This window comes from Balaenoptera musculus, chromosome 19 (genome assembly GCF_009873245.2).
Source record: "Balaenoptera musculus isolate JJ_BM4_2016_0621 chromosome 19, mBalMus1.pri.v3, whole genome shotgun sequence".
Taxonomy (NCBI): domain Eukaryota; kingdom Metazoa; phylum Chordata; class Mammalia; order Artiodactyla; family Balaenopteridae; genus Balaenoptera; species Balaenoptera musculus.
Window position 1 is genome coordinate 11,580,009 of NC_045803.1, and position 26,619 is coordinate 11,606,627.

The following is a 26,619-nucleotide window of genomic DNA, read 5'->3' on the forward strand; positions in this document are numbered from 1 at the left end:
GCGGAGCCCTTTGGGCTAACTGCGCATGCGGTCTCCGCGGGCCTCACTCTCCGCCCGGTATTCCTCTGAGGCGCGCACAGGGTTCCTACCGCAGGCGTTTGAATTGTCGACTCTTAGCACTGTATCCCTCCTCCACCGCAGCCCCCGAAGGGTTTATACGTGCTCTTCTTCCCACCAGTCCACGTCTCACATCTCTTCAGGATCTGACCTGCCCATGTCTGCTGCCTCACCTCCCACCCCAGTGGAACTCCATGAGTCCAAGCCAGTCTGGGCCTTTCTCCCGGGGTTCCCTTGCCTGGAGTGTCCTTGCCTGCCCTTCAAGGTCCAATCGTACCCGCACCCTTTCCTAAGTGATTTGATTCCCTAGCCGTCTCCTTCCACAGACCGGGATCCCTTCCAGGGCCTACGCCAGGTCTGATTCATTCCTGTGTTCTCAGCACTCACTCAGCCCGGGACACTTAAATTCTTTCCTGCTGTCCCACCCCACCGCGTCCTGCCAACACCACAGCTGAAGCGGTACTCGAACCCAAAGCATGCGGCGTCCCCGCCCTCCCCCCGGCTTCCCCAGCTTCTCTGCAAGCCCACGTACGCCCCCTGCGATGCGCACGCGCACTGAAGTGGAGTCGCCGCGCACTCCCAACTCCCCTCTGCAATCCGCCGGCTTGCTAAGCCAACCACCTACATCAACGCATGCTCCGCCCGGCGCTCACGCTCGATTCTCGCGCGGCCAGCCTGCGGCGCATGCGCAGGGCAGACAGCCCGCGAGACCTGATCTCGGTTCGGCCCCGCGAGATCTTCTCGACTTCTTCCTCCCTCGGACCGGCCTTCCTTCGGTGCCGCTTCCGGCATGCCCCCACCGGTTCTGGGTTGACTGGTACCCGTTCTCTCCCGCTACGCTCCCGGATCCCCAGACTCCATTTACAGGCCGGTGGCTTGCGGTGGAACCTCCCCGTCCCCACCCCACCCCCATCTCGGAGGGCGCGCGCCCCCTTGCACCCCAGGAACCAATCAGCAGCCGCCTTAGGTAAGGGGCCCGCGTGCCTGCGCGAGGCTGGCGCCTCGGCGGGGGGCGGGGCACAGGGCGTGTTTCGGGGCCAGGCTCCTCCTTGACCGCTAACCGGTCGCTCGGACGCCTGGCGGTTGTGCATAACTGAGTTCTGAGTCAAAGCAACCCGTTAAAAAGCGCGTTGGCGGGAGTGGGGTGGGCAGGAGACAGATAATGTGTATATAGGAAAAATTTCAGTTCTGGGAGACCATTTATAGTGAGGGCCTGTAAACTGGCGGTAAAGTACTGCGAAATCCCTCCAGTAACGTGCAGAGCCACTGCACTCGTAGAGGGCCTACAAACGGATTTTTAAACAGTGGGGAGGTCCTCCAAATTCCTCTAAATACAGTGTAAATAGAAACTTAAGTTCTGGGGTTCCCTATGGGAGGCCTGTAAACAGGTGACTAATTATGCTGAAGTCTCCTGAATAAAACACAGACTCAAGTGCCAGGGGAGACCCCATATAAGAGGCTGTACGTATACATGTAGTTGCTGGAGAGTCTTGTAGAAAAATAGTGTGAATAGACTCAAGTTCTGGGGTGGGAGTGCTTCAATAGACCATAAATACGGAGTTAGGAATTGGGACTCTCCCCAAATAACTTGCAAATAGATTCTGGGTGATCCCCCAAAAAGAGCGTGTTAAGAGATGCTTAAGTACTGAGGAAGCCCCCCAAAGAATTTGTAATAGGGGAATTTGTAATTTGTAGTTCTGGGAGGTCACCTTAAGAGTCCTGTAAATAAACACAAATAGACTGGCTTTATACTTTTGGGGGGGGGGAATCCCCAGAGGAACCTGGAAACAATATTGGGAGTCCCCAAAATGCTTGTAGGTGAACTCTTAAATTCTGGGGAGCTTGCCATAGGGGCTGTAGAATAAACTCAGATACTGTGGAAGTTCCCAGAATAACATGCATGGGAAGAAGGTCCTCGTGGGTTATGTAAACAGACACTGTAGTGCTGGAGCAGAATCCCTATTGAGGCAAGAAAACAGACAAGTGCTGGGGAGGCCTCCAGGATAAAGTGTAAACAGAACCTTAATTGCAAGGGGGGGAAGAGTCTCAATTTCTGAGGAGGCTCTCCTTTGGGAGACTGTAAACAGTCATTTAAGTGCTGAATCAGTTTGCGTAAGCATCTGTAAACTGGCCTTGTCCTCCTTTGTCTCAGAAGGCAGTCTTCCACCTAGTTTGTGGCTAAGGGAGAGGTCACGTAGAGCAGTGGGAGAGGAGCTAGACAAGCCCCTACCTGGCTAACAAAATTACTTCTGCATCCTGTAAACAGATACTTCCGTTCTGGGGAAAGAGTCTTACACAAGGACCTCTTCATGTCACTGTACTGGGGTGGGAGGTGGAGGGATTCATAGAATGATTTGAAGGCACTTCAGAGCTAAGCAAAGGTCAGCAAACGTTTTCTGTAAAGGTCCAGAGAATAATTACTTTAGACTCTGCAGCCCATAGTATCTCTGTCTCAGCTACTCAACTTTGCCATTGTATCAAGAAGGCAGCCGTAGACTATTTGTAAATTGATGGATGTGGCTGTATTCCAATAAAACTTTATTTCCAAAAACAGAAGGCAGACCAGATATGGACCCGTGAGCTACAGCAGTTGACCTCGGAGTCCTACAAACAGACATACTCAAGAGACTTCCCTGGAATAAAGTGTAAACAGCTGGGGAAACTCCCTAGGGGCCTATAAGCAGCTAGTTAAATGATAGAGAGTGAGTTATATAGGTAACCATACATTTTATAATGTCTTAGATGTGAGACATATAATGACATATAATGACCCTGGTGAGGGGCATATAATGTCCCTGGTGAGACCTTGGAGTGTGAGGGGTGGCAGACCATCAGTAGTGGAAGGTGAACACACTGAAAGTAGAGGGACACCCGGTGAAAATAGGTCCTTGAATACAGGTGCCCCACCCCAACATGTGCCAGTATTGAGTAATCAAAAGGGTAGTTGTCGGACTGGGAGTCATGTTACAGATTTGTATGGAAATGCTTTGCTGCACTTTGGGAAAGAGTATGTCCCATTTTTATGTGACCTTCCCCCATGTGTTAGTATTTATGTTGAGCAAAGTGATTACCAGTTGGGAATAGTTTTGGCTGCAAGAGATAGAAGGGGATTTGTTTGTCACTGCATCCAGAGATAGGCAATTTAAGGTTAATAGGGAGTCCCCAAACCTTGTGTTTTGTCTCTATGCCTTCCTTCCATTAAGCTGCCTCACAGACCTCGATGGCTGCTTGAGCTCCAGCCTCCACACCCGCATTCCTTTCAGCTAGTAGGAGACAAAAGGCAGGTGCCAGTGTCTGTGAAGAAAAGTTTCTGAACGCTGCCAAAACACACTTCTGGTGTCATACCATTGGCCAGAAAGAGCTTAGTCACATGGCCGCGGCTAACTGCAGACTAGGCCGAGAAGCATATTCTGGATAGCCATGTGTCCAGCTCAGAACTGAGGGTTTTCTTTGGAAGAAGTGAAGAATGGCTATTGAGATCCTACTGGCAGTCACTGCCACAGCCACAGCCACAGAGCTCTCTTGAAAGGAAGTGCCTTCTTATAGTCCAGGGTAAGCCACGTAGAGTGGGGAGAGACTTTCTTCATCCTGGAATCATCCTTTTTCTACCCATAGGTGACCATGTCTGAGTCTGGGCACAGTCAGCCTGGGCTCTATGGGATAGACAGGCGGCGGCGGTGGAAGGAGCCAGGCCCTGGCGGCCCCCAGAATCTCTCCGGGCCTGGCGGTCGGGAGAGGGACTACATTGCACCTTGGGACAGAGAGAGACGGGTGAGTGTCTGGGCCCAAGGGCAGCGTTCATGTGTCCACTGATTCCACCAATGTTTATTGAGCACCTGCTAGGCACCGGGCCCTCATCTAGATGCTGGGGATATATCTGTGGACAAAACGGACTGCCCTCAGAGTGATAAAGGGGCTGTCTTAGATGAAGCAGTCAGAGAAGGCTTCTCTGAAGAGCTGACTTTTGAGCAGAGACCTGAAGGAGGCAAGGGGACAAGTCCTGACAGAATCTGAGTGAAGAGCATTCAAAACAGAAAGAAGAGCAAATGCGAAGGCCCTGAGGCCTTTATCTGGTGTGTTCAAGGAGTAGCCAGGAGGCCAGCGTGGCTGCAGTGGATGAAGAAGGGAAAGTGATAGAAGATGAGATCAGAGAGGAAACTGGGGCCAGATCATGTGGGACCTGATAGGCCTTGGAAAGAACTTTGGATTTCGCTGACTGGAATTGGCATTGGAGTTTGAGCTGAGAGGTGCCAGAAGCTCCTGTTTTCCAGAGTTGTGTAATAATAGCAGCCTTTTTTGTCTGTTGAGCAGTGTGCAGTGTGCTGGTGCTCTGCAGAGTGCTTTTCCATCCTGTGGGTCTTCCTGGACTCCTGCAGCTGTCCCATGAAGTAGAGCCTGCGATAGACCCAGTTTTCACTAATGAGGAAATGAGTCTTAGAGGGGAAGGGACTTACCCAAAGTCACAAGTCAATAAGCTTTGGGGCCAGGACTTGAACCCAAATCCAAGTGAGCCTCAGGCGCAGCACCACTGTGTCTGCTGTAGAGTGTCCTGGATCGGGAATCGGGAGCTTCGTTGTGGGCCCGGTCCTGCCTTGCCTCTCTCCTGTGTGTAGGTGACGCACTGCCAGAGCCTGCCCCCCGGGTTCTTTCTCCAGGGCCCTGCCCGCCTCTAAGGGCTGTTTATTGCGGGGGGGGGGGGGCGGTGAGTGGAAGAAGATAATGGTTGGGACAGTTTCTAAGCCATAAAACTGCAAAAAACATGAAGGAAATTTATTCACAGTGAGCTTGGCTCTTACTTGCTCCTTCCCTTGGGCCACAGCATAAGTGACAACACGCAGTCTCTCCTCCTTCCACACACATCTTTCTGGGGAATGTTACCATCTTCCTGCACCTTCAGCTTCAGTCCCTGAACAAGCAACTCCCAGATCTCTTGTCTTTGACTCTGACTTTGCTACTGAGCCCTGGCAGCCTCCTAACTGGCCAATGGACTCCTCGCATCCTCCATGTCTCCTGCTGACCTCAGCGTCTTCCTGCCAATTCTCTTCCTACCACTACTAGTGACAGCCCATCAGGTCTCATCCTGGTCACCCCCCATGCCAGTCGGGCACCAGTGCTGTACATGGTGCCTCCTGACTGTATCTCCTATCCATCATCTTCTCTCCACCCTCACCTGTTCTTTGCAAAGCACGTTCATATCCTTTGGTTTGTCCTTCGTCATAGGCCAGTGAGTGAGCAGGATTTAAATAAGTATCCTCAATATGTGGGTGAAGAAACAGACCTAGTGAAGGGTCAAGACTGTCCCAGGGTTACTCAGGCTACCACAGAAGGAACAGGATTCCAACTCAGGTCTCTCCCCTTTCTTAGGCAGATGGGGGTGAGACAGAAGAGGCATGAAGAGGGTAAGGCATGGGAATCAGTCCGCCGACTTGGCTAGCCCGGGTGGGGCTGGGGAGCGGAGGTTGGGACAGCAGGGCTGTCAGGATAGCAGCTCTAGATATTGCTCACCTGCCACGTGCCCAATGCTGCGTGGACGGTTTGTGAGTCCTGTCTACTCTCACCCTCTTAACAGTCCTGTGAGGAAGGAATTCCTATCCCCATTCGCCAGATGAGCAAACAGGCCTAAGTAAGGGTGGTTCCTTATCCGTGTTCACACAACCAACAAAAGCCAAGGCCAAGTTCAAATGCAGATGTCTCTCGCTCCAGAGCCCCAGCGCCTTCTGCCTGGGCTTGTCTAGCAAAGGCAGCTGAGTGGAGCGGCTGGCAGCGTGCTTCTGGAACCCGGCTGTCTGGCTTCGAGCCCTGGCTCCACTGCTTAATTGGCTGTGTGGCCTTGGGCAAGCCAGTTAACCTCTCTGGATCTCAGTTTCTTCATCTGAAAAACGGGGATAAAGGTTATCTCTCACAGGGCTGTTGGTAGGATTGGAGGAGTTTATATCTGAAGGCGTTTAGAATGGTACTTGGCACTTAGAGGGGTGTCCAGGGAGCTAGGGGAGCCACTCCTGAGTAACTGCCCTCCCTCACCACAGGATGGCAGCGAAGAGACAAGCACGGCGGTCATGCAGAAAACCCCCATCATCCTCTCAAAACCTCCAGCAGAGCGGGTGAGTGGGGAAGACGCTTTGGAAGGGGAGGCTGGGAGCAGTTAGGGCAGGGATCTCTCCACTGACCGGAACCTTCTCACGCCCGTAGTCAAAGCAGCCACCGACTCCAACGGCCCCTGCCACCCCGCCTACCCCAGCCCCTCTTGAGAAGCCCATTGTCCTCATGAAGCCACGGGAGGAGGGGAAAGGGCCTGCAGCCACAGCGAGTGCCTCCACCCCCGAGGGCACTGCCCCACCACCCCCTGCGGCCCCTGCGCCCCCCAAGGGGGAGAAGGAGGGGCAGAGACCCACGCAGCCTGTGTACCAGATCCAGAACCGGGGCATGGGGACTGCCGCGCCAGCAGCCATGGACCGTGAGTTGGGGCCGGGCGGGATCTGGTTGGGAGCCGGAACCCCCTCGCACAGACCCTCAGCACGTCCTTGTCTGCAGCTGTCGTGGGCCAGGCCAAACTGCTGCCCCCAGAGCGCATGAAGCACAGCATCAAGTTGGTGGATGACCAGATGAATTGGTGCGACAGTGCCATTGAGGTACTGGGGGGTCAGGGGTCTCTCCCTGCTCGACCTTTTCCGGGTCCCACACCCTCACCTCCTCCCCGCCCCCCACCTTTTTGGCAGGCAACACCAGACTAGACAGCTTTCGGGCAGTGGCAGCAGTGAGAGAGAATGGATCAGAAAGTTCTCACCTAGCTGGGCCGAATTTCAGTGGCTGACACTAGCTCAGCTGTGCTGGTTGTTAAAATGCTGAAATACTTTGATACTGGTTGGCAGAAAGGGACCCACTACCACCGCAGAGGCCCTGGGATCTCCTGCCCCCCCTCGCACGCAGCAGGGCGGCCTCCAGGGCCTGCTCCAGTCCTCCTCCTGGTTGGTCGAGACCCATGCAGTACCAGTGTGAACTGGTTTGAATGTTAGCCCCGGAGCTTCCGCCTCCATCCCAACAGCCCTCACTCTAGTCCACACCTCACACTCCTGGACCGTCACATCTACTTCCAGTGTCCCAGTCTTCATTTCCCCCTTCCTGTTTTTTCCTCCCAGGCTTGTCACATTCCTCAGATTCTCCCAGGTATGCTCCCTCTCCTTCTCCAACAGCTTGGATTTACTAACAACATACCAGGCCCATCTGTTACCACTCTCATGTTGATATCAACTGGGAAGCTTTAAAAAAAAAAAAAAAAGCCGCTGTCCAGGCCCTGCTGTAGAGCGCTTACCCACAAATCCCCAAATGCGGCTCGTATAACTGAGGAACTGAATTTGTAGTTTTGTTTAATTTTAATTAATTTAAATTTAAGTAGCCACATGTGGTCAGTGTCTACCATATTGAACTGGGCTAGCCCTCGATATTCTGCTTTAGTGGGTCTAGGGTTCAGCCCAGGATTAGAGGGGTGTTTTTTAGAGCTCTCCAGATGGTTCTGAGGTGCAGCAGCCACATTGAGGACATGACTTGTTTTCCTTGCGGAGTGTCTCTTATGCCCCCTGGTGGTGAAAATCAGCAGAGCTGGCAGCCCAGAGGTGAAGGTCTCAGGATTCTGTAGGACTCTTAAATCCCACGGACAGAGCCAGGACGGGCTGGGCTCCCCTTCCTGCTTACTGCTGCCTTTCTCATGCTTTCCCATGTTTTCCCAACCTGCCTGAAGCCCAAAGCCTCCCAGGAGTCTGCTCCAGTGGCCCTCAGTTACCCAGTCCTGGCTGCTTCCACCCATCCTTTTGTTCCTATGCCTCTCCCCTTCTCCTCCCCAAAGTCAAGCGCCCCTTTTCCTCTGTGTTCCAGCCACGCTGACTTCCTAGTACCTTCTTGACCAGCGAGGCTCTTTTCTGCTTCGGAGCTCTCACAAATGCTGTCCTTTGTGCCCAGAACATTCCATATACCCCCCCTTCCCCCGCCCTTTGCCCAGTTGAGGGGATTTGGTGCACGAACGTTTTTCTTTATATCCGAGAAGGTAGGCGGACGAGCCATGGAAGTCTCTAGGGCCCCTTCCTCACTCCCACTCCATCAACCGACAGATTTTTGAGGGTCTCATTCCTGCATCTTCCCGCAGTACCTGTTGGATCAGACTGATGTCTTGGTGGTTGGTGTCCTGGGCCTCCAGGGGACAGGCAAGTCCATGGTTATGTCGTTGTTGTCAGCCAACACTCCTGAGGAGGACCAGAGGTGAGGGGGGCGTTGGGTCTGGAAGGGAGGTGGCACCCACCTAGGTCAGGGGAGGGTGGGCCTGGATATTGCAAGTGGTGTTTGGGAAGTTGCATCCCCTCCCTTGACCTCAGTGTCTCTGTCAGACGAGGTTGATGACCAGTCTGGACCAAACTTTCGTGTAGCTCCAAAGAAACCAATACTGTACCTCCCTCCCTGCCTTCCTTCCTTGTGCCAGCAAATGGTACAGGGCCGCCAGGAACTGGCATGGCGTATTCATTAAGTCTTTGGATTTAGGTTCACCTCAGTCTCAGCCCTGTCGCTCACCAGCTGGCTGATCTTGGGCAGGTCCCTTCACCTCCTAGTATTTCACTTTCTCATCTGTAAAGTGGGATTTTGGAGGATGAGACAAGATCGGGAAGGCAAAAGTTAACAAGAAATTGGCACAGAGCGAGTGCTCACAGGATGTGGCTGATGTGGCCTGGGAAACACTGGGACAAGAGACCTGGGTGAAGGGCGTGGGTTCTAGACCAGCCTCAGTCCTGCCTTGCTGAGTAAGGATGGGGTATGATTGTGAAGGTAAAGGATGGAGTCCTTTGGGGGAGGAGGGAGCTTGAGAACTAGAGCCCCAAACTGAGGGCAGGGAAGGAAAGAGGGAAAGGCAGGGATTAGGGAGTAAGGTAGGGAACGTAGACAGTCTAATTAGGGAAGAATCAAGATGGGGGGTGAGCAGGGGTTGTGGCCACTTAGGGTTATCTAAAAGCGTAGGAGTTTGGTTTTTATAAAGTCGGTGATGTCACCCTGGATACCATGGATGGGCCTCAGCGGTCCATGAACCCCCGAATGGTATATGCAGGATTCTACACACATTTACAGTCAGGCTTCTCTTCTAGGGAAAGTGTCCATAGTTCCCACCAGCTCTCAGAGGGGCCTGAGGGAAACCCGGAACAGGTTAAGAACCCCTGTGGTGAGAACATACATCACCAGACCCAGAGCTGCGGGTGCCCCGCCTCCCAGGTCGGCTCCATCCCCACTCTTCTCTGCTCACTCACGACTTCAGCTCGGCTGGGCTCCGCTCTGGCACAGCTGCAGCTCTCTTGACTGGCATCCTTTCCATCTCAGCTTCCACCCCCAACTAGCAAAGCTTCCCTGTGGCTATCGGCTCAGATTCTTGAGCTAGAATCCTGCCGGCCTAACGTGTCCTTCTGAGGCGGGTCCGCCTGTGACATGGCAGACGCTGGTACCAACTCTCGTCATCAGGTCTCATAAGTTTTACCTCCTGAATATCTTGAGAATTCATCTGCTCCTCTCCTCCACGCCCATCTCCTGGTCCAGGCCACTGCCATCTCCCCTGGAGGAGGCCAGGAGCTTCCTAACTGGTCTCCCTGCTTCAGTTCAACAAATATTTATTGGGTGTTTACCACGGGCCAGGCCCTGTCCTGGGTGCTGGGGCTACAACAGTAAACAAAAGTGGCAAAAATCTCTGTCCCCGTGGGGCTTGCATTTTAATGGGGAGCTAGTAAACAGGCACATTAGAAGATGATAATCAAACGGGAAGGGGTTATAGGGAGGTGGCGTTGGGGCCAGGTTACTGTTTTAAATCAGGTGGTCAGGGGGCCATTTGAGAACAAGCGGACTCTGAGGAGGGGAAGCAGGGAAAGCGTTCCAGTCAGGGTAAGAACTGGGAACCAAGATGCCCCGCATCCTCTCACTGTGGGGTGGAGAGTATTCAGTGCTGTGTGTCCCGTGCCTGGCACATGGCAGGTACACTTGATAATTAATAGCTAGCAATTTTATATTGCCGTGTATCAGGCACTCTTTTAAGGGCTTTATGTATATTAACCTCACAGTCACTCTGAGAGATTGAGACTATTGTTGTCCCCATTTTACAGATGAGGAAACCGAGGAGAAAGAGATGAAGGAACTTACTCAAAGCCACACAGCCAGGAAGAGTCAGAGCTGGGGTTTGAACCCCAGCCGTGCAGCAAAGTCCTTGCTCTTAAACACCTCAGTCCACTGATTTTGTTAAGACTTAACAGGTCTACCTGTGGGTAGGGATGAAGTCATGTGATATAAAACATAGCCCCCTAGGCAGCAGGGGCCATGGATGGAAGGCTTTGCGGGCAGGCGGGGAATCACATCTCATGGGCTCACTCACAGGGCCACACTCTGGAGGCGGCAAAGGCCAAGAACCTGACCTCTAATGCCCCCACCTGCTCCTTTCCACAGGGCCTATGTCTTCCGGGCCCAGAGCGCCGAAATGAAGGAACGAGGGGGCAACCAGACCAGTGGCATTGACTTCTTTATTACCCAGGAGCGGATCGTTTTCCTGGACACGCAGGTGATGACCCCCGCTCACCCCACCCTGCTGCCTGCAGCGCTCAGCTTCATCCCCAAATGTGTTTAAGCCAGAACCTTGCTTGGATTCCATGGGGCTCCGGCCAAGCCATGGACATGCTAGTGCCTTTGGGCAAGTTGTGTCTCTTTTTGGCCCTTAGTCTCTTCTTGTCAGATTTCGCCCCCTCTCCCCTCCCATCCATCGTGTACACAGGAGCCTAAAGAATCTTATAGCATAGCAGTTGGAAGTGTGGGCCCTAGAGTCAGTCTACAGCCAGAGCTGGCCTTTAAGTAAGTTTTAACCGCCCCACCTCCATTTTTTCATCTGTCAATGGGGGTGATAGTTTTCTCAGCTTCACAGGAGGGTTGCAGGGAGTCAGTGGAACAGTCCAGGCAGAGTGCTGGGCACAGGATGGCGTGTGGTGAGCCTTCAGGCGCCTCACTGTCACAAGAGCTGGCCTGTCCTGCGTTACCTGGCAGCTTTCCTCAGCTTTTCCAAGATCCCTGTTCCTTAGCTAGGCAGCCGGGGCCTGTGCGGCTCGCCTCCGTCAGACCCCCTGGACTCCCCTCTCTGGTGCAGACACCAGTCCCGCCACGCACACCAGCCCCGCCATGCACACCTCCAGGCCTCGCCATAGTCTCGCTCCTGAGCTCTGCGACCTTGGCCAAGTTGGTTAACGTTTCCACTCCTCGGTTTCCTTAAGTGGGAAAAACAACATTACCTCCCTCGTGGGGTTTCTGTGAGGTGTCAGTGAGTTAACACAGGTAAAGTCCTGGCATGAAGTGGGTTCTCAGTACTCTTGGCTGTCAGCATCGTCACCGTTAGAACATTCTCTCTCCCCTTGCTTTGTTGCCTGGCTGTTGCCTTCTCCTCCCTGAAGACTCTGCAGGGGCGTTCCCTCCTCCCGGAAGCCTCCCCCTCCTCTGAGCGCCCACCGGTGCCCACGTGCACCCACGTGCACCTCCCAGCGCAGCACGTGACTTACCACAATCCGGTTCTCGCATTCTGTGCCCGCTCCTCTCCGGTCTGCAGCTCCTCAGGGAGAGGCCTGGCCCACAGCTGATGCTCAGTGAATGTTAGTGGAACAAAGTTCTGGCCACTGTACACATTGATGGGTGGAAAACCTTCCACAAATGTGGTGTGAGACCTGTGTGCCAGGCCCTGTGACAGGACCACCGGGACCTCGTGCCGAGCTGAACCAGCTGCGGGCTGGTCCGGGGCCCCTATGGGGCAGAGCAGAAGTTAGAACAAGACAGAATGGAAGGGACTTCCCTGGTGGTGCAGTGGTTAAGAATCCGCCTGCCAGTGCTGGGGACACAGGTTCAAGCCCCAGTCCAGGAAGATCCCACATGCCGCGGAGCAACTAAACCCATGCGCCACAACTACTGAGCCTGCGCTCTATAGCCGGCGAGCCACAACTACTGAGCCCATGTGCCACAACTACTGAACCTGTGCTCTAGAGCCCGCGAGCCACAACTACTGAAGCCCGTGCACCTAGAGCCCGTGCTTCACAACAAGGAAGCCACCACAACGAGAAGCCCGCGCACCGCAAGGAAGAGTAGCCCCCACTCGCCCCAACTAGAGAAAGCCCGTGAGCAGCAATGAAGACCAAGTGCAGCAAGCAAGCAAACAAACAAGCAATAAGTAAATGAAAGAATGAAAAAAGACAGAATGGAACACTGCAGTGTTTGGGGTTTTAGAAAGTGAGCCCTTGGGAAAGCCTCTTTCTTAAAGTTAATTCCACCCAGGGCAGGAAGAAGTGGATAGATCATCCACTAATTTAGCCTCTTGTACTTTTAGTGGGATGTTCTTTTAAGAAAAGGTGATGAGCTCACCGCTGACTCTTTTACACCCACTGATGCAGTTCTTTTGTTTGTTTGTTTGTTTGTTTTGGCTGTGTTGGGTTTTAGTGCTTCGTGCTGGGTTTCTCTAGTTGCAGCGAGCCGGGGCTACTCTTCGTTGCGGTGCGTGGGCTTCTCATTGTGGTGGCTTCTCGTTGTGGAGCACGGGCTCTAGGCGTGCAGGCTTCAGTAATTGCAGCACTCGGGCTCAGTAGTTGTGGCACGCAGGCTCTAGAGCGCAGGCTCAGTAGTTGTGGCGCACAGGCTTAGTTGCTCCGCGGCATGTGGGATCTTCCTGGACTGGGGCTCGAACCCGTGTCCCCTGCGTTGGCAGGCAGATTCTTAACGACTGTGCCACCAGGGAAGCCCTGATGCGGCCTTTTAAATCCTCACTAGTCTTCACATTAATCATTGTTATTTGACCTGAGTGATTATCCTAGTGAAGTTTTGAAAGCATTTGAAACAACAAAATAAGGGTGTTGCAGCGACATGACTCATTCAAGTAAATGTTAGATTTATTAGCACTAGGAGTGTTCTTCTGGGGCACGCAGCACTTGAGAGCAGTGGGGACTTGTAAGAGAGCTGGGGAGAGTGTGTCGGCTTTGAAACTTTTTTTCTGTCACCTCCTCTCACTGACTGGTTCTTTTCTAATTAGAAACTGCCCGTGTATCTGACATTATTTTGTCCTGAGAGGTGATGTATCTGCCGTCATCGGGTGGAACTTGGGTGGCCATGTCCCCTGGGATCCTGACCCCCAGCCCTTCCCTGACACCTTGCTGTCTTCCTGCTCCAGCCCATCCTGAGCCCCTCCATCTTGGACCACCTCATCAACAACGACCGCAAGCTGCCCCCAGAGTACAGCCTGCCCCACACCTACGTGGAGATGCAGGTGAGGGGGCCGAGCCGGGCCTGGTGGTCCAGGATGGAGAGCTAGTGGATACAGGTTGGGCTAGTTTCTGCTTCGTAAGAGCCCTGGGTACCCCAGAGCTGGAGGGAGAGGGCAGCACCAAGAGTCAGACCTGGCTCAGCTCCTGGCTCTGCCTCTCGGCCAGATCATCCCCCTTCAAGCCTCCGTATCCGCCTGTGTAAAAAGGGGCTGATCATTGCCACCTGGCCCATTTTAGGGATGGCCTGGAAGGGAAGTGCCAGTACAATCTGGGCGCATAGTAGGTGCTTATAGGCTCAGAGGCGCTTTTGCCCTGTGGCCCCCTCAGCTGAGTCCTGAGATCGGGGACCCCAGTCTGGGCTGAGGGGACCTTCAACTCTGTTGTGCGTTCCTGCCCCGCGCAGTCTCTCCAGATCGCGGCCTTCCTCTTCACGGTCTGCCACGTGGTGATAGTCGTCCAGGACTGGTTCACGGACCTCAGTCTGTACAGGTGAGGCGCTGTCGGGAGCGGAGCCGGGCCAGGGACGGGGGGCCAGGGACGGGGGCCCCGAGACTCAGCCACTCGCCCAGCTCTCACCACTTCCACACGGCAGCCACAGGGACCCTCTGAAAACGTGAGCTGGAGAGGATCACTGCTACCTAGTCCTCTCTCAGCACACATACACACTTACAACCCTCCACGGACTGTGCGCATCACTCAGAGTAAACTCCAAAGTCCTCCCCATGCATGGCTAACCAGGTCCTACGTGATGTGGTCCCGGTCACCGCCCTGACTTCTCCCAGCACTTCCCTCACTCCTTCCATCAAAGGTGTGGTGGCCCCATGGCTGTCCCTCGTGGCGCTTAGGACCGCTGCACGCCTCATCCCTCGGCTGGAAACACTCTCCCCGCGACTGCCAGGCCCCCTCCCTCATGTCCTTCACGTCCCCCTGAGGCCTCCCCGACCTGCTAACACTGTCTCTCCTGTGACTCTCCCGCTCTCACCCTGCTGTGTTCTCCTTCATTGCACGTATCACTCCCTGACAGGATGGTGTGGACCTTTTTATGGTCTTGTCTCCCTCGTTAGAATGTAAGCCCCAGTGGCTTCACACAGTGCTTGGCCCAAGGTGGATATTTAACACAAGTTTGTTGAACAAATAGCATTCTGAGGAACTGGTCCTTAGAGCCTCATGGCCCATCCCCTCCAGGCGTAGGTGCCGTTCCTGCGGGACCATGGTGGGCAGGGAAGGGAGGGAGTCAGGATCTGGCAGGAGTCCTGCCTGAAGCAGCTGGAGGTTCCAGAAATGCCCCCAGATAGGACTGGCTCCCATCCTCTTGGCCTCAGGCCCCAAGAGGTAGCTGTGGGGAGGCCAGCAGCCCTGGGCACGGGGCCCAGACAGACAGATGGAAGGAACGGGAGCTTGTGGGGAGGGGAGAGCCGAGCTGAAGGAAGCAGATGTCTCCGGAGTCAGGCAGCCCTGGGTTTGAATCCCAGTACTTGTTAGGCGAGTGGTTGCTTTTTCCACACTTCCTCATAGGCAAACGGTGTCCTGCAGATGAAGTGAGTTAAAGAATGTAAAGCATTCAGCACAGTACCTGGTGCGTAGTAAGCAGTAGATTAAGTGGGAGCTTAAGGTTTGTGTTAGTTAACTCTGGGGATGGGCGGGAGCTAAGGGTCTGGCCCACAGTAAAAAGCAACCTGCTGGGAGAGCCGGCTGTTGTGACCAGATCTAAGTGACTTAATTCTGAAACACCCCCTCCTACTACCATCGTCCGTTGGAATTCATTCGAAGGACAAATATATTGGACATTTACATAGGCTGGTCACTGTCCTGGGCTCTGGGGATGCAGGTGTGAACAAACAGGTAACACAGGCTGCCCTGTGGCGTTCACATTCTGATGGGGTGTGGCCTCAGGCTGGCCCGTGCAGAGCCTCGGTTTTAAGCCAGAGTCTACATGTGGGCTCCCCAGAGCAGGTGTATCCCTGGAAATTGTGGATACCATATTTGTGGCCTGATTTAGGGACGGCCTGGAAGGGAGGTGCCAGCGCAATCTGGGCACATAGTAGGTGCTTATAGGCTCAGAGGCCCTTTTGCCCCGAGGTCCCCTCAGCTGAGTCCTGAGATCAGGGACCCCAGTCTGGGCTGAGGGAACCTTCAACTCTGTTGTCCCTTCCTGCTCCCCTCAGTCACTCCAGATTGCTTTGTGTGCATGTCCGTACGAGGAGAAGGGCAATAGTTTATCAGATCCCATTAGCCCTTATCTCAGGTTTATTTTATTTACTTTTATATATATGCTTATATATTTGGAAGAATTACTTTAAAATAGCATAAACTGAAAACTTATATCCATACAAAAACCTGCACAGCTTTATTCATAATTGCCAAAACCGGGGGCAGCCAAGATGTCCTTTGGTAGATAAACGGATAAATAAGTTGTGGTACATCCACACGGTGGAATATTATTCAGTGTTAAAAAGAGATGCGCTGTCATGCCATGGAAGACAATGGAGGAGCCTCAGATGGATATTAAGTGAAAGAAGCCAATTTGAAAAGGCTTCATACTGTATGATTCCAACTCTGACGTTCTGGAAAAGGCAAAACTATGGAGACCAGTAAAAATATCGGTGGCTGCCAGGGTTGGGAGGGGGAGGGGGGGTGAATAAGGTGGAGCAGAAAGGATTTTTAGGGCCCTGAAATGACTCGGTGTGATACAAATGGTGGATTTATGTGGTTTTTGTCAAAACCTATAGAACACACACCACCAGGAGAGAACCCTAATGTAAACCACGGGCTTCGGGTGGTAACGATGTGTCGATGGAGGATCATCAGGATGTTGCGAAGTGGGAAGGCTGTGTGTTTGGGGCGGGGGGTGGTCCATGGGAAATCTCCTTGCTTTCCACTCAGTTCTGCTACGAACTTAAAACTCCTCTAAAAAATAAAGTATTTTTCTTGATGGCATAAACTCATTAAAAAATACATACGTGTTGACGTGGGTCCATGGATCAGTGTCTGAGAGGGTTGTCTCTGGGTTCCCTAAAACTGTGTGAGAAATATGGTGTGTATGTGGCATTTTTCTGAGTGTCGCTGTAGCTTTAATCAGATCCGTGAAGGGAGCCCCCTCCTTCCCCAGGCTGTGGGATATGGGGGGGGCCGGTGGCAGAGCACCAACCTGTCACCCCAAACCCCAAGGTTCCTCCAGACAGCAGAGATGGTGAAGCCCTCCACCCCGTCCCCCAGCCATGAGTCCAGCAGCTCGTCAGGCTCCGATGAAGGCACTGAGTACTACCCCCACCTGGGTGAGAGGCGTTCTGGGGGCTGCAGTGGTGGGCAGGGGAGAGTGGGGGGCGGAAACCGGGCGTACTCTGGGGAGGGGGCGCTGGGAGGAGCACCTGTGAGGGTTGTGAGGAGGAGAGTCAAAAAGGATTAGCTGCCACTTCCTCTGAGGGTCCCCCTGGCCATCAGGGCCATGACCCTCGAGTCCAGCTCTGGCCCCTCGATCAGAATGGGAGCCCCTTGGGGGCAGGACCCTAGTCTGCCTGTTTCTGGGTCCATGGCACGGGGCTCAGGGAGTGAGTGTGGAGTCGGCCCCGGGGGCGCCATGCACCCTGGTCACCCTGCTTGGGCCCCTACATGCACATCCTTGGTCCGCTCTGTCCTTGCCCTGCTTTCTGACGCACTGCTCTTCTGCAAAGATGCGGCTCATTTATGACACCCCAGGCAGGGTCTTCCCTGCTTCCTCCACCTGGCCCACCCCCTGGTCTTTCTGCCAGGCTTCTGATCACGCGGCCGTCTTCCTCTTCTGCCTTTTCCATCAGACTGGGGACTTCCTGAGGGCAGAGACCAGATCTGACTCATTTCTCTGGGTCCCCAGCGCCGCCCAGCACAGGGCCTGGTACTAAAGGGAGGTTACTTATCATGTAAATACAAGTGATCTGAACTCAGGGGCAGTGCCGTCTTTGGTGTGAGAAGGGGAACACAGCGCGAGCACGGGCTGCCGCACATTCCTGTCTCCTCCCACCCGCAGTCTTCCTGCAGAACAAAGCTCGCCGGGAGGACTTCTGCCCTCGGAAGCTGCGGCAGATGCACCTGATGATTGACCAGCTCATGGCCCACTCCCACCTGCGGTACAAGGGTGAGGGTCCCCCAGCCACCCCCCAAGCTAGCCAGTGGCCTCCTGGCTCCCAATCCAGTCCCATAGCCCCGGCCCCCGGCTCCCAATCCAGTCCCATAGCCCCGGCCCCCGGTCCTCTGACCCCAGCTTGACCACCCTGCGCATACCTCCCCCGGCCCTGCAGCACTGCCTGCAGCCTCACGGGTTCTCTCCGCCAGGTACGCTGTCCATGTTACAGTGCAACATCTTCCCTGGGCTCCCACCCGACTTCCTGGACTCCGAGGTCAATCTGTTCCTGATGCCCTTCATGGACAGCGAGGCAGAGAGTGAAACCCCCCCAAGAGCAGGTACGGTTCCGCCTCGAGGGGATCTGGTCCGTAGGGAGACACGGCCCACCTGGTGAGAGGGAGACACAGGCTGCCCTGGTCTGGGGGTGACAGGGACCCGCCCTGGTCTGAGGGGAGACTCAAGCCTGTCCTTGAGGTGCTCAGACCCTTCCGTAGGAGCATGTTTCCGAGTCACGGAAGGACGGGGGGACCTGGGCCGGGGCTGAACTCAGAGGCGCTCCTGGCAGGCCGGGATGCTGTTGACGGGGAGGAAGGGCCTCTCTCGGCAGGCTGTCCCCCTTCCCCTCCCCTCCTAACTTCTGACTTCCCAGGACCCATTTCCAGCCCACTCTTCTCCCTGCTCCCTGGGTACCGAGGCCACCCCAGCTTCCAGTCCTTGGTGAGCAAGCTCCGGAGCCAAGTGATGTCCATGGCCCGGCCGCAGCTGTCACACACGATCCTCACCGAGAAGAACTGGTAAGAGCGCTCGGCAGAGGAGGTCCGGTTTTACTAGTGGGGAGGTTTAGGCTCAGAGAAAGGAAGCGTCACGTAGCAAGGTCATGCACTGTGGTTGGGTGTCACTTGACTGCAAGGAGTAGGGCCAGTGAGCCCAGTCAAGTTTAAAGATTTATTCTGAGGCCCTGAGTGCAGAGAGCATAGCTGCACCAGAGAGGAAAGCGGAAAGCTGTCAGGGACCACAGGAGCCGCGTTCTCCAGGCCCCTCCCTCCCCCCACTGGCCCCCTCCACTGGGAGCCTCTGCCCCTGGCTTTCTCTACCTTCCTTCACAAAGCCCTGCGCTGCTTCCCCAGCCCCGACTCTACGTGGCTCTCTATGCCCAGAGCCCACAGCAGTGCTGCCACAGACCCGGGGCTGCCTCATCTCATTTCCCAGAGAAACAGAAACTTGAGAAGTAGCTGCAGCTTGGCTCCCCAGGGTCTGTCTGCAGTCGGCTGTGGGCGGAAGGGGCAGGGAATGCAGACACAGCAGGAAGCCACTCGCGAGTGCAGGTCGGAGCTCTGTTTCTCTCTTTGGTCTAAACCAGGGCCCAGCGGGGAGGGGAGAATTTGGGAGGTGGGAGGGTTATGCAGCTGCTAGACATATCTGATCATCACAAGACTGGAGGGATGTAGAGATAGACCCCTACCCACAAAGGCCAGCACTGAGTGCAGCGGGAAGCAGTTTGGGCCCAGAGGTGGGCGCTCGAGGACTTCAGCTTCCCTTCCCCTGGGGAGGTGAGGGGATCGGGCCACCTAGCATCGGCGCTGGCATCTTCCCTGTGTCCCAGGCGTTACGGTCATGCGGGGGCCACAGCCAGGGCAGCTCTGACTGTTGACCTCCCCTCACAGGTTCCACTACGCCGCCCGGATCTGGGACGGGGTGAAAAAGTCCTCCGCCCTGGCAGAGTACAGCCGCCTGCTGGCCTGAGGCCAAGGGGAGGAATGTCTCGCAGAGAACCCCCTTCCGAGCCCCCAGTGGATGGCGAGGGGCACCCACGTCCTCTCCCTGCGGGGCGGAGAGCGGCAGAAGGCCTGATGGACAAGGGACCGTGACTTCCTCACCCGGAGACACGAGGTGTCCAGGGCCAGGCCCCCATCCTCAAGGGAGCGTTGTTCAGGGGGTGACTTTGAGATCCCGCCCCCAGCCTGGACGAGGTAGCCCATCATCAGCCCCCACAGTGACAGGCGGCGGGAGGAGCCTGAGTGGTCACCAGGAAGCCCAGGCTCCGTGTCGGCCTCCCTCTGCAGGGACAGGAGCAGCAGGTCCCTCTGTCCTGATGCCAGGCCCCTGCCTGGAAGGTGAGGCAGGGTCTGGGAGCTCTTTATTGGGGCAGATCTGGTGGCTGGAATAAAAACAGTCATGCAAGCCTGTTCTGGAGCTCCTCTTCTTCCCCCTCCCCAGCGTGCTGTCCTGGGAATCCCCCCAGTTCTGGGTCCCAGCCCTTGGGGGCAGGTTAGCCATGGCCTCCCACTGGACCCTGAATGAACTTCCCATGGGCACATCCACTGTAGGTCAGAGAGTTGTCAGGGGTGGTTAAAGACCAGTCTTTGCTACGTAGGAAGCCTCTAGAAAGGGGTATTCTATTTCCTGGGGTGATATCAAGCCTCCCATCTCTGTGTGTCATGGAGAGGAAGGTACAGGGCCCTCGTTTTCTGCTCACTTGAAGACGGTGCCTTCCCTTTGGTGAAATGCCTAGTTAAATGCAATGCCTAACTCAATTCGTTAAAAAATAGAACACGTCCCTAGTTAAATACAATTAGTCAATATAGTATACTGTCACTCGGTGTTCACAAGGGGTTGGTTCCAGGACTCCCCATAGATACCGAAATCCTTGGATGCTCAAGTCCGGTACATTAAACAGCATAGTATTTGCATGTAACGTGCGCACATCCTTCCATCTACTGTAAGTCATCTTCTAGACTAGTTAAAAAACCTATTCCACCAGTCAGTGCTATGTAAATAGTTGTAAATACAATGTAAATGGTATGTAAATAGTTGCCAGCACTTGGAAAAGTCAAGTTTTACTTTTTGGAACTTTCTGGAATTTTTTTTTTTCAAATATTTTCAATCCAAGGTTGGTTGAATCCACGGATGTGGAACCCTGGGATACAGAGGGCCAACTGTACTTCCCCTTAGTCAAAACAGGTTCTACCCTTGTTCAGATACTCATGTGTTATCCTTGCACGTGATGTTACCCTTACACACGGTGGCTCCCTTCCTCTCTAAACCTCAGCTGCTCTTGCTGAGAAATGGTCCCTCCCTTTCATCCAGAACCTACCCTCAATTAAATACACCATACAGTTCACTGTAGTACCTATCCTCACCTGCTCAGTTAAATACGGTACATCATCCTAGTTTAGGGTTTCCCAAGGTATGTCTCCAGATGGGTCTGTTCACCACACCCGAATCCCAGACTAGTCCTGGCCCTCCAATCGTGCCACTCCAGCCTGGTTCCAGTCCGACCAGCTGATCGGCTCTGCCCACCACCCCCCAGGCCACTTTGGTCTCCCTGGCTTCCCCCTGCCCTCTGGTGTACCCTGTATACAGTCCTGGTGTCCAGGTCATGGGAATCCTGAGGTCTTTTGAGAAAAAAAGCACAGCTGAAGAGGGTAGAGAGAGGGTCAGTGAAGAAAGCAGGCCAGAGAAGGTCTGGCCAGAAGTGGGGAGTCTGCAGACCCCAGGTCTGGGAGGTACGAGGCCCAGGGCAGGCTCTGGCCCTGCCACCACTGGCTGAGACCTCCCTTCCTGCCTGCTTCCTAGGCAGGAACCTCCCTTCGTGACCCCCCAGGCCCTTGAGAGCTGTTCACTGCCCTCTTACGGAAATGCTTCTGCATCCTTTGCCACCGTGTCCCGATCTGCACAGACACCTTTCTGGCCGCTCTCTCCAGCCTGACAGCTGGCTCTTCTCTACCTTATCAGAACTTAGCACTCCCGTGTCCCGTTCCCTCCCCCTGCTTCCCAGGGGAGTGCTGGTTGGTGTGTGGGTTCACCAGAGTAGGGAAGGTGGGGGCAACGGCAGCGAGCGCGTGAGACCCCGGGCACAGAAGCAGGAGAGCACACGGGCGCAGTCCAGGAGAGTTGCCGCTGAGTTTCTTCCTTCCCGTCCCCCAGTGCCACCCAGCCTGGGCCTAGGTGGATCCTGCCTGCTCCCAGCCCCTCACTGCCACCTCCAGCTGGCCCAGGCTCAGGGCTGGGAGCCTTGACTGGATTCATCTGGGAGCTTGTGTTCGGGGTTGTCGAGGGAGGTCTCAACCAGCACGCGCTAGGTGTCCACGTCCAGGGAGGTGTGGAGTATCCGGTAATCAGTGGCGAAGGAGAGGCCGCAGGCGGTCAGGGAGCCCAGGATGGGCACGTTGAGGGGCTCCTGGCTGAATGCCGAGGCATCCCCGGAGGCCTGGCCCAGCAGTTCCACCACCAGCGCCTCGGTGATCTTGGTCTTCGGGCCCTGTAGCGCCTCCAGGATCTTGTGCAGGGGCCGGCCCGTCTGCTCCGCCAGCCTGACGAGGGAGCCCTCGTCCCAGCCGAAGCTGCGGCGGTAGCCCTCCAGGGAGCTGGTGAGCGTGTGAGTACAGGTCGCAGGCCACTTGCGGCACACCCGGCACGGGACTCGGGTTGGCCCCGCAGGCCACCATGGCCACCAGCCAGGTGTGCTGCCGTAGCGAGGCCGCCTTCCGCTCCAGCATGGGCTTGGAGACGTTGGGCAGGGCCACCAGGAACGCGTGCCGCTTGTGGCTCTCTAGGCCCCTCACCATCGACTCCTCCAGCAGGCGGAAGGCATACTTGCCCGACTCAAACATGGACAGCAGGAAGACCTTGGGGTCCCTGAGGCCCTCCGCTGCAGGAGACAAAAGCGCTTTCTGTGGGTTTCCGCGCCGAGCAGAGCCAGCTGTCCTGAGAGCTGCCCGGGTGCAAGCTGGGTCTACACAGCATGTGGCTTAAGACCGTCAGCCCTGGAGCTAGGCTGCCTGAGTTCAGATCCCAGCCTCGCTCCCTACGCCCTGTGTGGCATCAGGCTAGTTACAGACCTCTCTGGGCTCTCCTGTACTTACCTGTAAAACCGAGGGATGATTGTAACCTGCCTCCTAGGGATGGCGTGGTGGTGAACCGAGCTGGTGAAAGTGGTGCGTGGCCTCTGGTGAGCCCTCAAGAAACGTTAGCTGCCGGCCACGACGCGTCGCCAGCATCCGCGTGGCACGGGCGGATAGCATTTGCACTGCTCACACTTGGCCAATACATAAGCCAGTACCTACCCTTTTTTTTCCTTAATGCAAGTGACTGGTCTCCATCACAGGTGACTGAAGTGGCAGCCGTAAGCAGCATTTCACCATGGGGGCCGTGTGACCCCGGGCGACCCCTCACCCCACTGTGGGCTTCGGTGGGAAGATGCAGGGGAAGGGGGAGGCAAGCCCTCAAGAATCCAGCCCCCCCCAAAAATAAATAAAAACTAAAAATTAAAAAAATAAATAAGGAAATAGATAGGAATTTCCTGGCAGTCCTGCGGTTAGGACTCTGTGCTTTCACTGCCGAGGGCCCGGGTTCAATTCCTGGTTGGGGAGTTAAGATCCCGCAAGACGCTGGGCCAAAAAAAAAGAGAATCCAGCCCTCCAGAGCCCGCCCCTCACCCTCCAGCCTCTGCACACAGTCGTCCCGGATTGGGATGAGCACCCTCTCCTCCGAGAAGGGGCTGGGGTGGCGGCTGCACGAGGCGGCGATGTCCACACCCACTTCGGGGTGGATGCAGTAGAAGCGCTTGCCCCGCCGCCCCGGATCTCAAGGGCCAGCTGGGCATGGTCGGCGGCGAAGCTCTCCAACGTAATGATGAGGAAGAAGTCGTACCGGCCCAGCAGCACCCACTGGAGGTATTTGTCAGCCCGGAAGGGGTGTGCGCCTATGCCCGGCAGGTCCCAGATGACGATGTTGGGGTACTTGGGGTGCGGGTACGGCGTGGGGTCCACGGTCATTTCCACCACGCCCGTGCAGGCCGAGGTGGGGTCCTCGCCCCCCAGCCCCCGGATGGTGTTGACAAAGGTTGACTTGCCTGAGCCCATTCCCCCAGTAACACCAATGTCCAGCCCGACGTTCTCCAGAGGATGAAGCGTAGATTGTAACTTGGCGGCTACTGCTGGCAGGTCCCCCGCCTCAAAGGCCTCCTTCAGAGCCCTGGTGTCTTTCGAGAGCTCCAGTATCTTGGACTGGCTGAGGCATGATTGGAAGACTTTGCTTGCCATGGGCTGCCTGACCCCCAGCTCTCCATCTTCAGGACTTGATGACCTTGGACAGGACCGGTAAGGGAGTATTTTCACTGAGTTGCCCTGTCTTCTCTACATCCCTCAGCTTGCCTGAAGTATTTGCGGCATCACCAGTAATAGCACTGAGAGTGTTACAAGATGCCAGGCCTGGTGCTAAGTGCTTTATTTAAGTTCACATTTATTCATCACCACCAGCTTCTCCTCCTGGAGTATCTCATCAAATCCTCAAAACAGCCAGAAAAGGAGATTCCCTCCCTTCCTATCCACATTTGGCATTGAGACGATAGATCACTTGCCCAAGGCCTCCAGCTAATTCCTGGGGATACTGGGAATGGGGCTGAGGTCTTTTGGTCCTGGAATTCAAAGTCTTACATTTGGGGGGGGGGGTGCATTTACCATGCACCAGGCACTGGAATCATCCATAAAGGGCAGTGATTAAGAGCTGGAATCTTCATCATTGCTGGGAATCATAGATCAGGTTTATCTGATGTTTACTCTGGGCCAGCCACTGTTCTAACCATATACATGATTTCATCAAGTGCCCATTCTACAGAGCAAAAAACTGAGGCTCAGGGAGATAAAGGTCACTTGCTAAATGTCTTACAGCCTGCACCAGAACCAGGATATGGGCCAGCTCCCTCTGATCCTTTTGCCATACAAACCCCCCCCCAAATCTTTGCACAGCTAAGCCCCCACTATGTGCCAAGACCTCTTTGGGTGCTGCCTTTCCAGCACTAGCAGAAGAGACGGGTCTAGTGCATTTGTGGAAACATTACTCATCCTCGCTGCCTGGCTCCTGAGTACGTGCATGTGCTCGGGAACCACAGGGCGCACCTAGGCAAGCCCCGTCCTGCCTCTAGGCCTCCGAGGCCTCACCGGTGTGATGGACGGGGCAGCCACGTTTAAATCCTGGGATTGCGTGACTGCGTCTAATCCCAGCCGTGCCAGGGACTTGCGGGGTGACACGGGGCAAGCCATATCCCCTCTGGAGCCTTTATTTTCCCCTCTGTGTGTGTGGGGGGGTGTCAGTTTCCTCACCTGTGGAGTGGAGAGATGACTCCTCAGAGCCCTCCCAGCTCTGCTGTTTTAGGAAGACTCAGGGTCTTACTGCTGGCGAGGTTCAGGAAGATGCCAGCTTGCGAAGGGCTTGGAACAGCGGGCTGAGCTTGATCTTTATCTGTGGGTAGCCATGGAACGGTTCTGAGCAGGGAAGGGAGGGGTCTGAGGTGGACATTAGAAAGAGCCCTCCTGGGAATACCCCGATGGTCCTGTGGTTAGGACTCCGCGCTTTAACTGCCGAGGGCCTGGGTTCGATCCCTGGTTGGGGAACTGAGATCCTGCAAGCCATGTGGTGTGGCCAATAAATAAATAAATAATAAAAATAATTTTAAAACGAGCCCTCCGTGGCCTTACGGTGCATGAGACTGGGGCCTGGGAGACAAGGTGAGGGGCTGGGGCAGGACCTAGGTGGGGAGGGGGAGGTCTCAGCTGGAACAGGGGCTGGGGGTTGAGATGGGAGGTGGGAAAGGGAAAGATGGAGGCAGAAGGGACAGGACGAGGCCACCAGTTGGAAGCAGGAGACAAAAGTCACCCAGGCTGTCTCTCTTAACCTTAGGCCCAGTGTGGTGAAAGCACGCCTGACCTTTCCATCCCAGCCACTTGGGGTCAGTGAGTCCTGTGCTTAGGATGATGTCTGAGGGTCCACAGGTATAGGGATGTGGGCTGTGTTTTTGAGAATGGATTTGGAAGGGACCTTCTTTCTTGTGCATCTAGGGGGTCTGGGATATCCCTACCATGGTCCCTCGCACCTCCTTTGGTGCCGAAAGGTCCACATGAACCCCAAGTAGTCCTTGCAGAGCCAATGGGAGGCCTTCTGGGAAGAGGGGAATCTTTTGCAAAGCACAGAGCTCTTCAGCAAAGAAAATTGGCACCGCCTTTAATCCTCCAGGTAAAAGTGGACCCTCTTAGTCTGTTTCCCGGAGCCAGGGGTAATTTGAGGCCCCCAGATGAGGCTAGAACCATCACCAGGTCCTGGAACACCCTCAGCGAGTATTAGTGAGGCCACCTTCACAGCACCAGAGCTGCCTTCTGAATTCCTGGAAACTTGCCCTTCTCTGCACCTAAATCCCACCTTTCCCTGACCCTCATCCAAGCCCACAGATGCTCTTGGGGCAACCCCTGTCCTGTCCAAGCCCCCCAGTCTGGTGGTTCGTTTTTAAACATGCATGACCCTTGACTTGGCATGTGAGTTTTGGCTTGAGCAGATAAGGGTGTCAGATTCACTTCTGCATCCAGCCAAAGAGCCAAGCACAGAGCCAGAGGATGTGCCAACCAGTTGGGTTCCCAGGGTCTCCTGGGCCAGGCTAATACCATCATTCAGTGTGGTACACACCCTCTGTCGTTCAAAGCCTCGCGCAGAAATCCCAACAGGTGCCCTCGCTGTCAGACCCATGGCCTTTCAGCACCATCCCCAACATCTGCGCCCAGCCACTCAGCCACGCACACACAGACCCGGAACCCCAGTCTCAGCCAACTATTCACGATCTTAGACCACAGCATCCAAATCACAGAGACTTACCAAGATTCCTCCCAATCACGGATACACCAGCAAGCTCACCGCCACACACATCCTCACGCGGACCCCCTCACCATCTTTCTGAAACGAGACTCGTTCTAGGTGGCCGGTTGTGCCCCTGCCTCTTCTCTCCTTGCATGCTCACAGAATTGCCCACCTGCCCTCTCACCACCTCCGCTCTCATTCTGTTTCCCCACGTTCCCCACGGTTCCCCGTGGCCACCTGGCCTCCCCTCTCCCTGCCACCCACCCCCACCATCACTCACAGGCAGCAGGGCTGGCCCAGGATGTCCTGTCTAACCTCTGTTTAACCCAGTTGCTAGGCACCATTGTGCCGATCCCGGGCACTCATTGGCCGCCCCTCTCGCACCAGAGCAGGCCTTTGGGACTCTGGGGTTCTCAGAAAGGGACATGAGATTGCAGGCCCCAGTGCCCGCTCAGTCACCCACCCAAGTTGACAGTGGGCTCCTGTCTTGGATCCAGGCCGGGCTGTCCTGTCACCCCCAAATCCCTCATGGTCACTTGGGGA

At 55.2% G+C, this 26,619-nt stretch overlaps 1 protein-coding gene and 1 pseudogene across 1 annotated transcript; one reads left to right on the forward strand and one right to left on the reverse strand.

Moving 5' to 3' along the window:
• The first annotated feature begins 718 nt into the window (after positions 1-718).
• SMG9 (SMG9 nonsense mediated mRNA decay factor) lies at positions 719-19,627 on the forward strand. The gene is made up of 14 exons (XM_036833842.1): positions 719-1,024; positions 3,673-3,828; positions 6,084-6,158; positions 6,247-6,511; positions 6,589-6,686; positions 8,195-8,307; positions 10,516-10,627; positions 13,259-13,354; positions 13,756-13,841; positions 16,521-16,627; positions 17,356-17,463; positions 17,661-17,789; positions 18,101-18,245; positions 19,116-19,627. The coding sequence occupies exons 2-14, from the start codon at positions 3,679-3,681 to the stop codon at positions 19,192-19,194; spliced, it is 1,563 nt and encodes a 520-aa protein (XP_036689737.1). The 5' UTR covers positions 719-1,024; positions 3,673-3,678; the 3' UTR covers positions 19,195-19,627.
• Positions 19,628-21,451: 1,824 nt separating this feature from the next.
• Positions 21,452-26,420, reverse strand: LOC118885445 (annotated as a pseudogene).
• Positions 26,421-26,619: the final 199 nt, after the last annotated feature.